Genomic DNA, 15,182 nt, shown 5'->3' with positions numbered 1-15,182 from the left:
AATTGAATATTTTTTAACTCATATTTTTCATTTAGTTATTTTTAGTGTAAATAATCTACTCCATATATATAGGAATGTATTGAACATAATACGGATTTCTTTTACCAACTTATAAAAAATGCTGGATTATTTTTAATTATTTTTTTTAAAATAATTATTTTTTAAGAAGGCATTTCTAAAATAATTATATATGTACTAATTTGAAGATAGTTTAAATAATTTATTTGATTTTTAATTATTAATATATATATATATATATATATATATATATATTGGGATGTATTTATACTTTTTTTTAATATTAATTATAAATTTTGATATGAGATAAACTACATATAAAATGTATTATATATATTTCCTAAAATTAATTAAATATTAATATTTGTCCTAGGATGATGTAAATATAATTTAATAAATTATATCATTATCTTCTCAGCTACAAAATATATATATATATATCATATTCTCACGTATACAAACACATCTAAATAACACTAAAATTAAAAGAGTCATTACAATAAGGAAGTTCAATTTCAATTGAATAACACAATGAAAAGAGGTTTTTGTTACTCTTAAATATGTTATTATCTGTACTTTTTTCTTTTTTATTGAATGAAATTATACTGAGAATTTCGTTGATAAATTGAAACAGGCAATCCAACAACATCCAAAGATTATCCATCGGAAAAGGTTAAGATGAGAACCGTTGCTGTTTACATCTTAGTAGTATCTTTTTCCATTTTATGTTCGTTAATATTGATAATAAATTAGACCGGAGTTCCAAGTTATTCATAGAGAATGGCCAATATATTACAAATCCTTGTACAAAATCTTCATCTCTGCTTAATGTTTGCACTTAGCTACTCTATCTTAGGTTTTTTTGATTAAGCCAAAGTCTGCAAGATTTTTCTATAATCTATCATATATTTCAGCAAGGAGCTATTATTAGCTTTATACGTATTTGTTCTCAACATGCAACAAGTATTTGGCAAAGAAGGTTATATTTGTTAATGTTACTGTTTGCTTTTGGTTTGGTGTAATGACATGTTAATTAGTTTTATCAGGAGGAGTATGATTTCAAGTCTAGTTTTCTTCCCTTAATCCTAATAATAAAGTTTAAACTAAACTTTGGTGTGTTCTTTTTACGTTCTCTTATATCTTTTCTTTTATATAAGATAATAATAATAATAATAATAAGTATTATTTTATACTATTTATTTATATATTTAGAAATTCAAATGGATATAATTTATAATTCAAATTTGTAAAAATCAATTTAGATTCAGTCCATAAAATATTTACAAAATTAATAGAAAATATTAATAAAATCGATAGCATTTAAAAAAATGAGTGACGAGACCCTTCCTAATATTTTTTAAAATATTGATATAATTTTAATATGAGATAATATATAAAAAAGTATTATTATATATTTCTTAAAATTATGTAATATTTAAATCATTTAAGTATATTATTGTAATGTTATGTAAATATTTGGACACATATATTTGTTGCCCTCGCATAGATTGGAAATTGCAGCTGAGCTAGAGTAATCATATTAAAAAAAAAAATATATATTTTTTTTTTTACCTCTAGTACATTTATAATAATTAAACATATTGATAAAAATTAACGATAAATAATAAAACTTTATCATAGGGCGCAAAATCAATTAATAGATAATATCGAAAAATACCTATAGAATAATATATAATTTTTGAAAATGCTTTTGAAATATGGTAAAAGTTCGGAAAATAACTGTAAATCCAAACATATATATTGTAACAACAAATGTATTTCAATATTATAATATAAATAAGTATTACCTCTTTCATTTAATTATTACTTTCACTCTCTGTATCCATTTTTGTTTATTTTTTTCGATTCATAGAGTAATTATATAAGTTATGATTTAAAGTTTACAATATAAAATTTAAATTCATAACCAACAAATTTGCACTATATTATTAAGTCTCTACTAACTAATCAAACAGCCACACTACTTTAATAACTCTTACATAAACAAAATCCCATATGAAGTGCTTAAAAAACAATACTAAATAAAATATACAAGCTAAATAAGAATCTGAATTTCCCATGGAAGAAAAATCATCACATAATTAAAATCCGAGTAATCGATATGGAGTAAAGAAATCCCAGATCCGTCTGTTAAGTTGATTGATTTACCCCAGTCGTCTTCTTGGTTCACTCCATCTCTACGTAGATCTTGTTAACCGTGTAAGAAAGAAATATCCTACAATTTCTAGGATCTTGCCAAACTTGGCTCTTAAAATTTGAGAGAATCTTAAGAAAAGTAGGAAGGGGAGGCGGACCATTTTCATACTTGGAATCGGTAAGTAGGTATATAACTATCAGGATCGCTACTTACTAGGTTTTATAATGACGATAGTTTCTGTCAAGTTCTAATACAACATCTTCATCTTCAGCATTTTAGTTTGCAGTATTTGGTATAGGTATTCTGTGAGATTCAATGGAAGAAGAAAAGAATACATGGTTAGAGGAGAAATCAAGAACAAAAAATTCAGAATCACTCAAAAAAAAAGTGAGAGGAATGGAAGAATAAATATTAGAGAGCCGGAAAGAATATATATAAGAAAGAACGGAAAGAAACTTCCAGAATTTGAGATATTTACAAACGAGCCCTTCATTAAAAAAAAAAAAAAAATATTAAGGAGAGGCGAATCCGTTCCGTCGGTCAAGAACAGCTTCGACAATCAAAAAAGGCTACGGTTAAAACCTGCAGCAAGATATTCGTCCTTCGCGACATGGGCAATTTCGTAAAAAAAAATATGCCCGGTCACCGGTGCATGTGTCATTTCTTCAAATTTCCTGTTAAAATAATACTTCAAATTTGATCAAAAATTTAAAATTTGAGATAGTCAGACAAAGCAATAAATGCCTTGGAGTGTAATCAAGCTCTGAATCAAAGAAAAATTATGTTTGATTATACAATCCGAACAAAAAATAGATGCAACTCTATACAAACCCAACGCATAGACAAAGTCAGTTCTCCCCACTTTAAAAATTTTTAAAACAAAAAGTATTTTTCAAATTGAGTCAGGACAACCAAGAACGACGATAAATGGCGTTACAAAGGATATTTATTTAATTTGTACTTAAAAAATCAATTATTCTTCTAAATCATATAAACTTGTTTTTATTTAAACCTAGTTTTTTATAAAAAAAAACATCAAACGAGCTCTTTGTTAAGGGAAGTCATAATTCGGGGTAAATTTTAACTTTATTGATTATTTGACATTAACTTAAATTTGACATAATTTGCTGGACTAACCCTTATAACACAAAAAATGATAAAACTAAAACACAATTCATTTATAAGTTAAACCAAGAAAATAGACTCTACAAAGTGACAACAATGACTACAAACGACTTTGATGCCTCATGATGCCTATTGATGGACAGCTTAAAAAAATGAGTGAATTTGAATAAGTAGGATTAGGAGTGAGAAGTAAGTTAAAATTGTTCTTTTTTTTTTTTTTCTTTGGTCCATTTTCTTCATGAAATAGGTTAGATTGGTATCTTAATACGAAATTTAAACTAATTTCATTAATTAATAAAAATGAGAATTAGATAATACAATTAAATATAATTAATCTAAATAAATATAAATTAATATCAATACAAATGTGAATTTTTTTGTGAAATTTAATGATGAATGCCAATAATTTTGAAATTTAAAGAGTTTAAGAATGACAACGGTTTGGATGAACTATTAACCGTTTAATTGATAAATGAATTTATTGGTGATAGTTTAATTTCCGGCTATAAATATCATCTTCATGTTGGAATTCTTAAATATATATCATATCTCTTTTCACGTCCATAAGCTTTTTAGATTTAAAAAGTTTTTTTATTTGTTTTCTTCAGTGTTCTTCGAGTTCTTCACTCATCTGAGTGTTCTTCGAGTTCTTCACTCAATCTGAGTGTTTTTGAGTTTTCACTCAATCGAGTGGTCTTTGAGATCTTCAATTCGTCGTATTTCTTGTTGAAACCTGGTGATTGATTCAGGTCTTTGTCAGTTCGTTACATAGTGATTTCAGTATTGAATCACTACTAGATTCGTATACCTGGAAGACAGCCATCTGTAGGGTCGGCCCTGGGATAAGCCCGACAAGCCCTCGGGTTAGGGCAGTCCACTCCCCAGGTAGCCCATTTGATAAAAATATCAAAATATTTAGATATATTTATTGAAATTTTAAACATAAATGGTAGTAACTTAGTGGTTCAAGTTATACATTTAAAGTTTCGGTTATGGGTTCAAATCTCACAAAAGATGAATTTTTTTATCAATTTTTTAAACTAGACTTAGGGCAACAAAAAGTATATCCAACTTTTTTTACCGAGACTAGGGCAGTCCAAACCTCGGGACCGGCTCTGGCCATCTGTGAATAAGCTTTCAGCACAAGGGAGACGGTGAAACTGTTTTAAAGAAAATGTGTCAAATACATGCCTCGAATCAACCATTTATTCGGTGATATTATTTTCATATATGTTATTTTTCATTTAGTTGTAACAATCAGTTTATATATATTTCTATAACTTATTTCAAGAGAAAATGTCTAACAAAAACGGTAAAAAAAAAAAAATCTGTAAATGAAACTAAAAGAGTAAAAGGATAAAACAAAATTCTTTAAATATATTAGCACATGTATTTTGAGTTATTTAAAGATCTAATTTTGATATATTTAATAATAGGTTAAATGAGGTTAAATGAGTGACTTATTCAATCCGAACCAAAATATACATAATTCAAACTTTTTTTTCCCGTATTTAGTAATAAACTGTGATCACAAACTTTTTATAAATATATTAAATAATTCATATTAACCTGTTTTGAATAATTTTAAAATTATTAATTGAAATAAAATTAAGTAAAAAGTTGTAATGAATATCATATATCTTTTAGTATACTTATATTTAATAATATATAATATAGGATAAAATATTTTAGTTATTATAATTTAATATTTTGAATCACATTTATTTCTATTGAAAATAATTCACTCCCTATGATACTTAAGGTATTGGACCTGATACGAATTCCTCTTACCAACTTATAAAGAAATGATGAATTGTTTCTAATTAGTCATTCTAAATAATTATATATTTACTAATTTGAAGATACTATAATACTTTATTTGATTTTTAATTATATATATATTTATTGCAATGTATTTATACTTTTTTTTTAATATTGATTATAAATTTTGATATGACATTAAATATATATGAAAAGAAATAATATTCTAAAATCATGTAAATTTTAAATCTTCAACTAGATTAGATGATTAGTTCCTTGTAAGGTAATATTAGTATTTGTCTTAAAATTATGTAAATATAATTTAATAAATAAATTCATATATTATTATTATTATTATTATTATTATTATATATATATATAATCTATTATATATATATATATAAGACTCTCGAATCAATAAGTATCAATAAAATTATAACCTCGATAAAGTAATAAATTTTTATAGTCCCCGACTTGGAACGAATATTTAAATTAATAATTTCATAAACTTTATTAAGTAATATAATTTTTTGGCACATATAGGTCCCAACCGATATATAAAGTAATAATATATTATTTTTTAATAATTCAGAGGCCTCAGTTAAATATGAGTCCACTGTTGTCTGCTTTGTATGAAAATTTATATTCATTTAAATCTCATATCTCACTTTTTACAAAACTCTATGAAGTTGTGAAGTGCTTTATCATATGTAGGAAAAAATCACTAAGTTTCATTGCTGCTCTAATTGATTTTTTTTGCGAGAAACAGGCTCCAAACCACTAGTATCATCCTCATATGTCTTCATCTTGTTTGTTTTCTCTAAGACCCCAATGATTTCTTCATCAGTTAAAATCTCGGTCGTGTCGTTTTTTACCCGAATAATCTAAGAGTTGATTCAAATTCATTGCGTTAACGATAATATAACTCATTTATGTTGAACCATAATTCCCTAATGTCTTTCTTCTTCTAAAGGTTGTGAAACCAAATTTTCTACCCGAACGAAGTTTGCAATGTTGAAAGCAATTTGCAATTGTGGTATTCTTCACAACATCATTCATCCAAGTTGAGATAGCAATGTTGATTGCATCTAGAACTCTGATTTGTTTCTCCAGCCTCAAAACCCTCTGAAATGAAACGACAAAATCTGCGACGATAATGCCTCTTAAATGCTCTTATAATTCCTTCATCACATGGCTTAATTTTTAAGTTGTATTGTGTGGTAAGAAGAACAATTTAACATTTTGTAACCCTTGAATTACCTTTGGATGGGCAGACAATTGTCAAATAATCAAAAAACCTTTCGTCCATCCATCTTTTGTCGAACCATCGAACATATTCTTCAAACAATACATCCAGTCATTCACGCTCATTTTTTGGCACTATTGGCAATTTAAACTTTGGTAAATTAACAGTTTTGAAGCACGCGGTTTCGCACACCGATTATTCATAATGACATTTTCTCTGACTCATCTTCATTGCAATAAATGGTACTGTCATTCTTTCTTGTCCTTTTTTCTTCTCGTCAAGGTTGTTTGTATTCAATGAATGATCATCTTGTAATTTATAAAAACAACCATGTTGAAAACATCTTCAGTGGCAAATAACCCTGTTTCTCTTTTATTGTTGGCAAGTTGTTAGCCACATCTTCCATATTTAACATACCCGCTATCACCAAAACGCCTTAAAAATATTGTGTATTGTATGTATGTACTTGAAGTGAATATTTTGAGATAAAAATCATCTTACAATATAGGAGATTACACTATTGTAACCGTACATATTAAATGCTTTGAGATTAGAAATATTTTACAAATTATTATACTTTAACAACTTACACAATAAATAAATCCACTATATAGACTTTAAATTTAAATTTCAATAACATTCAATAAAATTATATTTTATTATTGAGAGGTGATACAGGAAACGAATTCATCAACGAATCCCCGTTGTCATGACATGTAGGTAAAAAAATAATTATTTTTGCCTTTTTTTTCTACATAGGATAATTCCCCCTCATTTCAAACTCCCTATCATTTTCTCTCAAACATTCTCTCTCTTCAATTTATCTCCGCTCAAACTCCCTCTCATTTCTGCTAAAACCCTCCATCGCTTCAATCTATCTCCGCTCAAACTCCCTCTCATTTCCGCTCAAACCTTAACCCTAAGTATCTACTACTATTCAAACGAAATTCGCTCAAACCCTAATCCTAAGTATTCACTGCTCTTCAAACGGAATCTGCTCAAACCTTAATCCTAAGTATCTGATGTTCTTCAAACAGTATACGCTCCTCTTCTTCTTCAAATGTTATTCAACTTCTTTTTTAAACGTTATTCAACTTCTTCTTCTTCTCCTATCTATAAAACGTTTCCTTCTACCGACCCATTTGAGATCGCCTTATATTGTTGAGATTGAGGTTGAATTACCACACTTGAGAGTTAGGGACAAAGTATACGCGAACCTGGTATTCGCAGAAAAGACAGATCAAGAGGAGATTTTGTACTTCAGCACTATGACTACTCTTAAACGCGGCACCCTAAAGACAATTCAGAAAAATAGTTGACTTAATGCAGGTATAATCGATGCCTGAGCTCATGAAATGAATATCTGCGTCAAACACACTACAAAGTCAGGAGCACCTTGAAGCCGAGTTTTTTTCTTAACCACTCATAGTGTGAGTACTACACATGAACATTAAGTCTTTATATAATAGTTTTTTTCTCGTCTAACATAAAAGTTCTTCAACAAGGTGCAACAAACTTGTCACAAAAGGACTATAATACTGTATTACAAAAGGAAATGACAGAGTTTGGATTAATGCTTGGAGACCTTGAAAGGGCTGAACTTGTAAGTATGTTGTATTGTGTTTAATATGCTATTGTACTGTGTCTTGTACTGTGTTGTCTAGTGTCTTATATTGTGTTGTCCCTTGTCTTACACTAAACTATATTGTCCTATGTTGTTAACTATGTTACTATATTGTGTGTTGTCACTATACTATGTTAACTCTATTGTGCTGTGATATTTGGATGCAAATTTTTCTACCCATAGGTTATGATTCTCATTTTTATTTGGTTATTTACGATACGAAGTTGGAGACAATGGATATCATTGACAATAGATCACTCCCGAAGGGTATAGATATAAGTTCAAAGTAAGTAATATTGAAGACTATTGGATGCATGTTTTTGAACTTTGTTGCGGATATGAAGTTGAACATTTTTTACGCACTCTTTAAATACATTATGAGGCTATTGAAAATGACCTGGAAAGACTTATGGAACTATAAGGATTGTGGAGTATAATGTATGTTGCACATGGAGACATAAAGGGAGATCCGAAGTGGACTTGTGGCATAACCCAAGCAAATGCGAGCAATAATATTCATTGTCTACAAATTCAATACCTATCGAGGATTCTACAATCCGATTCTAAGATTTATCGGATGAACTTAAAATACAAGACCAGAATGTTGTACGAAACCAAATTATCCAAAACATTAATGTAATGGTTTTATGTTAGTAGAATTAAAACATTTACTTGTTGTGAAGCAGCAAGTTGTACTTAACGCTTTAATGTGTAGCAACAAGTTGTACTTAACATTTACTTCTTGTAGAAATATAACATTTATGTACTCATGACAACATATTAATAATCACAGGACAACATAGTACAAAATAAAGGACAATATGGTATAAGAAACGGGACATCACCGTTATAAATACGGGACAACATAACAACATAGTATTGGACACAAGAGGACATACTTTTCGACACTAACACTATTTCTAGAACTTGGTTTCTTTTTTGCTTTTCTAAATGTAAAGTAATGATTTATTAAATTTCATTCATAAAGTAAAGAATATAACTTGTTAGTAATGATTTACTAACAATGATGTAAATGATAGTTGAGCCGAGACTGGATGGGTGGTGAAGTGTTGATTCCATTGCTCTTGCGTTGATATTGGAGAAGGATTACTTGTTGTGGTAGTATCCTAAAACAAAGTAACAACGAAGTCTTAAAACATAGTGTAGTATACGGGACAACATGGTGTAATACATAGGACAACATAGTGTAATACATGGACAACATAGTGTAATACACAGGACAACATGGTATTGACATAGGACGACATAATTTTTGACACTAACCTTATTTCTGCTTGCACATTCAACAAAGAAATTTTTTTACTTGCCATCTGGTTCATTCTTCATTCCCAACTTTCTAACTTCAAAACCCATTGATTGGGCATACAATCTATAAAATTCTCGAAGGTCATTTTCAGAAACAAACGCCATCCCAACCTTGAGAATTTTGTCTTTGGTACATGGTGATGATGGTTCATCCATAAGGCTACATAAGAATACAAAAAAGAGAAATCAACACAAAGAATACATGACAACACATGAACACCATATTACAATAATACATGACAACATATTGGATAAAACGCATGAAAACGCAGTAAAATATAGTTTAAAACACAGAACAACATATTACAATAATATAAATTATAATAGAATATTAACATTTCGAGCAACTTAAATATTTACAATACATGACAACAACGTATAAAATACAGGACAACATAGTTTAAGACACAAAACATCATAGTTTAAGACATAGGACAACATAGAACAAAACAAAGGACAACACAAGCCAACAAAAATATTAACAGTTTTACACAGGTTCTTGAAAACAACAGAATAATAACAGTCTAGCTACATAACCAACAAAAAGATATACATATTTATGTCCTCGGTTGTTGGTTCCTACGCATAACAATAATACAAATGACAATAGAATATTAACATTTCGAGCAACTTAAATATTTAAAACACATGACAACAGCATATAAAAATACAGGACAACAAAGTTTAAGACACGAGACATCATAGTTTAAGACACGGGACAACATATAATAAAATAGAGGACAACACAAGCCAATAAAAATATTAACAATTTTACACATGTTTTTGAAAATAACAGAATATTAACAGTCTAGCTACATAAACAACAAAAAGATATACATATTTATGTCCCCGATTGTTGGTTCCTACACATAACAATCACAAAACAACAGAAAAAACGTGAATCTCTTGAAACAAATAGAAAAACAATAAAACAAACAAAAGAACAATAAAACAAACAAAGAAAAAAAACAAAGAAAAAAGTAAACTAGGATGACAGAGAAGATATATCATTAGAATAAGAAGCTAAACGGATAGTGACGAAGACAAATCTAAACAAAACGCAAATCTCAGAAGTAGTGATCTCTTCAAACGAACAAAAGTATAGTAAGAAACTAAACGGCGAGGATGAAGACGAATCTAAAGAACAGAAGAAGAAGAAGTTAAACGGCGAGGATGAAGACGAATCTAAAGAACGGAAGGAGAAGAAGCTAAACGATGAGGATGAAGACAAATTTAAAGAACGGAAGGAGAAGAAGCTAAACGGCGTGTCAAGGGTGAAGAAAACGGAAGAAGAAGAAGAGTTTTGTTTGATAATGAGCGAGAAAAGATATGAGGGTTTGCTAGAGAGAGAGAAAATGTAAGTTTTTTTCTTTCTTCTGTGGCATGCCAGGTGGATTCGTTCTATAATTCGTTTATCTAATTCGTTCCCTATATCATTTCCGTTTATTATTATACATGTAAAATAATATATTATTACATTATCGATTAAATAATATTTTGATACTATAATATTTTTTTTAAGCTAGTTATTACTTTATTTATTTATATATATATATATATATATAAACAATACTCAAATTAAACGAGTGGTTAAATGGAGGCTTAATTTCAATTGAATAACACAAAGATAAAAGGTTTTTGTTACTCTTAAATGTTATTATGATTATCTAAATTTTTTCTTTTTTTTAATGAAACTATATTGAAAATTTTGATGATAGTGTGTTGAATTCAATTGAATCAGACAATCCAATAACATATAAAGATTATCCCTCCTTCCATTTCATATACGTTACAAAATGACAAAAATTAGACTCTCCGTGTTCATAAATTTATTCATTTTGTGCTTAATGTTTGCACTTAGTTACTCTATTTTAGATTTTTTTTTTCAATTGAAAAAAAAGTCAAATACTGCAAGATTTTTTTTATAATCATATTTGTTTTATAATTCAATTTACTATTTGTTTTTTGCGTAATGACATGTTACTAGGGCTGCAAATGAGCCGAGCCGAGCTCAAGCTTGCTGAAGCTCGAGCTCGACTCGATTAAGTATTTATTAGCTCGACTCGAACTCGAGCTCGAACGAGCTTATAAATTTGAGCTCGAGTTCGACTCGACTATATTACCTACAAGCTCGGCTCGACTCGAAAGCTTGAACAAAAATTTAATTTTCAAACTCAAACTTGAGCTCGAACTCGAACTCGATTCGAGCTCGATTTGAGCTCGAACTCGAACCAAATTTATTTATAAAATTAAAATATCAATCTTTCATACATATTAATAAAAACATGATATTTCAAAATTAAAATATGAAACAATCATAACTATTCAAAATTCTAAAACATAATAATCCAAAACATTAAATCACCATTACTAATCAAAATTCTAAAACATAAAATTCAAAAATTAAAGTACAAAACAATAAAAATTGTTTGAACATTCAATATATTAATCTTTTTAACTCATGTTCTTCAATCATAGCACACGTACAACTACCTGCATTCAATAATATGAAATGTTTAATCTTAAAAATAATTAATATAAAAAATAAATGTTAAAACAAATAACTAAAATTTAACTTACTTTAAGATGTAGATACCGGCAACAAAATTTCTTGATATGTCTTCTCTTTCTGAAAAAGTGAAAAATTAATTAAATAAGTGATAAAATTTAGTATATAACATAAGAATTTAATTATAAAAACTTACTTTAGTCTTCTTTTTCATTCCATTTATATGTCGAAGTCAATCACCTCCACAAAGTAGAGTTTGCACTGTATTCGTAGATAGCGATGAACGGTAAGAATTAATGACTCTTATTCCAGTACTAAATGTTGCTTCTGAAGCCACTAAAATGTCAACTGCTATCTTAGATAATATTGGATATATATTATTTTTTTTATATTATAATATATATTATATATAAAAAATATATATAATATAATATAAGTATCTTTTTATCTCTTTTCAATATAAGTATAATATAATATAAGTATTTTTTTATCTCTTTTCAATATAAGTGTAATATAATTTTATTATAAATAAAATATTAACCTTATTTATTTCTTTTTATACTAAACTAATTATTATATCTTAATATTATTTTATTATATATAATATATTAACCCTTTTTTATCTCTTTCAATATTATATATAATATACTTTTATTATATATAATTTATTTTAAAAAAAAATTATTTTCATCTTTTTCTTAATCTTTTTATAGAATAATCGAAACTAATAAGTATTATTCTATATATTCATCCAACCTAGGTATAGAATAATCGAAGTCTAAGTTTATCCTAATACAAAAAAAAGATATATAAGCATAAATTTTTTTAAGAAAAAAAGATGAACAAGACTTACATTACCACTGAGTTCACCAATAAATAATTTTTTCCTTTCTTTGTTGTTAGATTTCCTTAAAGTAAAAAAAAAATCAAAGTTAAATAAAAACGCAAAAACAATAATTATCATAAAAAAGAGAAAATAAATTTAATTACCTGTAATGTAACTGTAAGACTTTTCTGAAAAAATATGTGAAGACGAATGACGAAAAGATTAAGAGTGAAAGAAATGGTGAAGATGGAAAAGAAAACGAATGAAGAATGAAAGAAGAGGCATTGAAGAGAAAATGTAGAAAGAAGGAAAGAAAGACTATTAGATGAACAGGTTAGATGAGAGAAGAAGAGACGATTAGATGAAGAGTCAGGTTAGATGAGAAATAAAGAAGAGGGATTAGATGAAAGTCGTAGATGTGTTAGAAATTAGGGTTTTAATTATGGATTATGGGCCTTTCATATGGGCTTTGAAGAAAAAGAGAGGGAAAAAATATATTATTAGAGTTTTAATATTAAATAAAAAAATTATATATTATATATATACTTAGGCTCGAAAAAGCTCGATAAGCCATCGAGCAAACATTATATGAGCTTGAGCTCGACTCGAATTTTAAACGAGCCGGCTCGAGTTCGGTCAAAGTCAAGCTCAAGCCGAGCTTTGACCGAGCGGCTCACGAGTAGCTCGACTCATTTGCAGTCCTACATGTTACAAATATGTTAACTAGTTTTAACATGCTAATGATATAAAGTCTAAATTTTCTCCCTTCATTCCTAATTATTTTATACTATTTATTTATATATTTAGAAATTTAAATTGATATAATTTATAAAAATCAAATTTAAGATTCAACCATAAAATATTTACAAAAATAAAAAAGACTAAAATACAATTTAAATAAAAAAAATAAAAAAACTGGGCTACAAATTCGAAATGACCCTTCCTAATTTTTCTTGACTTTTGGTCTATGCGATTCTCATTTTAATCAATCCAGTGCTTCAGGTGTTATATATATGGGTAGAACGCAGGAGGCGCAGATCGTACGGGGCCCACAAGCTATCCAACGGACAAGGTTTATTGGAGTCCAATCTTAGCCATGGCTTTCCCTTGCCACTCCAGTGAAGCAAGCTGACTGCACCCGGATGAAGATCACGGCAAAGTCCTTCCACATTATCCCCGCCCAGTCCATGCTGGTTCCACCGGTGCTCCACCGGCTCCACATTTCCGGCGAAAACCAGCAGGAACGGCGGCAACGAACCCAATTCGTAGATCCTGTATTTCTTCTGAATCCTCATCCACGTCTCCAGTTTCTCGGTGTACCTCCCCTTGCGCCATCTTTCCAGATCTATTACCATTACACCAGTGTTGAAGTAACACGGCTTTCGGTTCAAGAATACATGATGGGGATCGATATCAATATTATTAATTCCACCGGCCCAGAATTTCTGGGTGAAGTAAGTGGTGAAATTGGCATGGCAGTACTCCGGGGCGCCCAGGACTCGATTCTTGAGATCGATTGACCACAGTTTGAAGACGTCGTCGACTACGATTAGGTCCGAATCGAAGTAGATTATGCGGCGGACGGAGGAAGGAAGAAGATCGGCGAGGTAGATTCGGGCGTAGTTTAAAGGTTGGTCGAGCGCTTGACGGATGGAGGAGGAGATCTTCCCGCGGACAAGGGCGGCGTCAAAATGGTACATTTGGAATGATAGATAGGGGAATGTGGAGACGACTGTGCGACGGAGATCGGTACTGGTGCGGCGGCGATGGGCGGGGGATGCGAGAAAGTGAAAGATTATGTTTTCCGGACAGGTGGCATGCTGGAGGACTGAGAAAACACCGGCGATTGAGCCTCGGAGGTAGGTGGCATCTAGGGTCATGGCTACGTGGATGATCGACGGTGATTGAGGGCATTCCCGTCCATTGCGGAATGCAGGCGCCTCCCGGAACTTGGGGAGATCTGCTCCGGCTGCGGCGGCGGAGGAGGAGGAGGAGGAGGATATATATGCTGAAAAGACCACCAGGAGGAGGAAGGAGGTCAACCGGAAGTGGAGCTCCGGGGACATGATATTCGATGATGAAAGAGTCTTTGTTTGTTGAAAATGTGTGTGTGTGTGTGTGAAAGAAAGTAGAAAGATGATGGTGGAGGGCTATTTTGGTATTTTACAGGATTCTTTTGGCATGAAAATTTGAGTGGGACCCACTCACGCGCGGAAATAGAATGAAAGTTTGTTTGTTTATGCCAGGCTGGAAAGGTAACAGCACCACTAGCTAGGTAGCTAGGGCTTGTTTGATTTTTGGATTATTTAATTGAATTCCAACTTCCCATATCGAAACAAGAATTAATTAATGTTATGATGATGATAGGGGGCCATTTTTTGGCCCAAAAATTAAATACATAACATGAATCCAACCCAACCAACCAACCGATATATTTTGAATGTTCAAATAAATTAAACTTTATATGATATAAATTAAATTTTATATGATGGAGACCTTCCCCTTTAGCCTCCCTCCAAAATATTATTTATTTATTTATTTGTACATGTTATCTCTCATTTTATTCAAATATGTTTTATCATGCAAAGA

At 29.8% G+C, this 15,182-nt stretch overlaps 1 protein-coding gene and 1 long non-coding RNA gene across 2 annotated transcripts; both read right to left on the bottom strand.

Moving 5' to 3' along the window:
• Positions 1-11,695: 11,695 nt before the first annotated feature.
• Positions 11,696-12,064, bottom strand: LOC124936875. Its single transcript, XR_007099168.1, has 3 exons — positions 11,964-12,064; positions 11,839-11,887; positions 11,696-11,751 (listed from the first exon to the last, which is right to left on the bottom strand). It is a non-coding gene; the product is annotated as an uncharacterized LOC124936875 (long non-coding RNA).
• A 1,352-nt stretch (positions 12,065-13,416) lies between these two features.
• Positions 13,417-14,690, bottom strand: LOC124936872 (probable galacturonosyltransferase-like 3). The gene has a single exon (XM_047477402.1). It carries the CDS (start codon positions 14,657-14,659, stop codon positions 13,592-13,594), a length of 1,068 nt encoding a protein of 355 aa, XP_047333358.1. The 5' UTR covers positions 14,660-14,690; the 3' UTR covers positions 13,417-13,591.
• Between the last annotated feature and the right edge of the window lie 492 nt (positions 14,691-15,182).

This window comes from Impatiens glandulifera, chromosome 4 (genome assembly GCF_907164915.1).
Source record: "Impatiens glandulifera chromosome 4, dImpGla2.1, whole genome shotgun sequence".
Lineage (NCBI taxonomy): Eukaryota > Viridiplantae > Streptophyta > Magnoliopsida > Ericales > Balsaminaceae > Impatiens > Impatiens glandulifera.
The sequence above is the reverse complement of the archived record's forward strand: the minus strand, read 5'-3'. Positions and strand labels throughout refer to the sequence as shown.

What these genes read in the sequence shown, in the direction of transcription:
- LOC124936872 (XM_047477402.1), bottom strand. Translation starts at nt 14,659, where the DNA reads ATGTCCCCGGAGCTCCACTTCCGGTTGACCTCCTTCCTCCTCCTGGTG.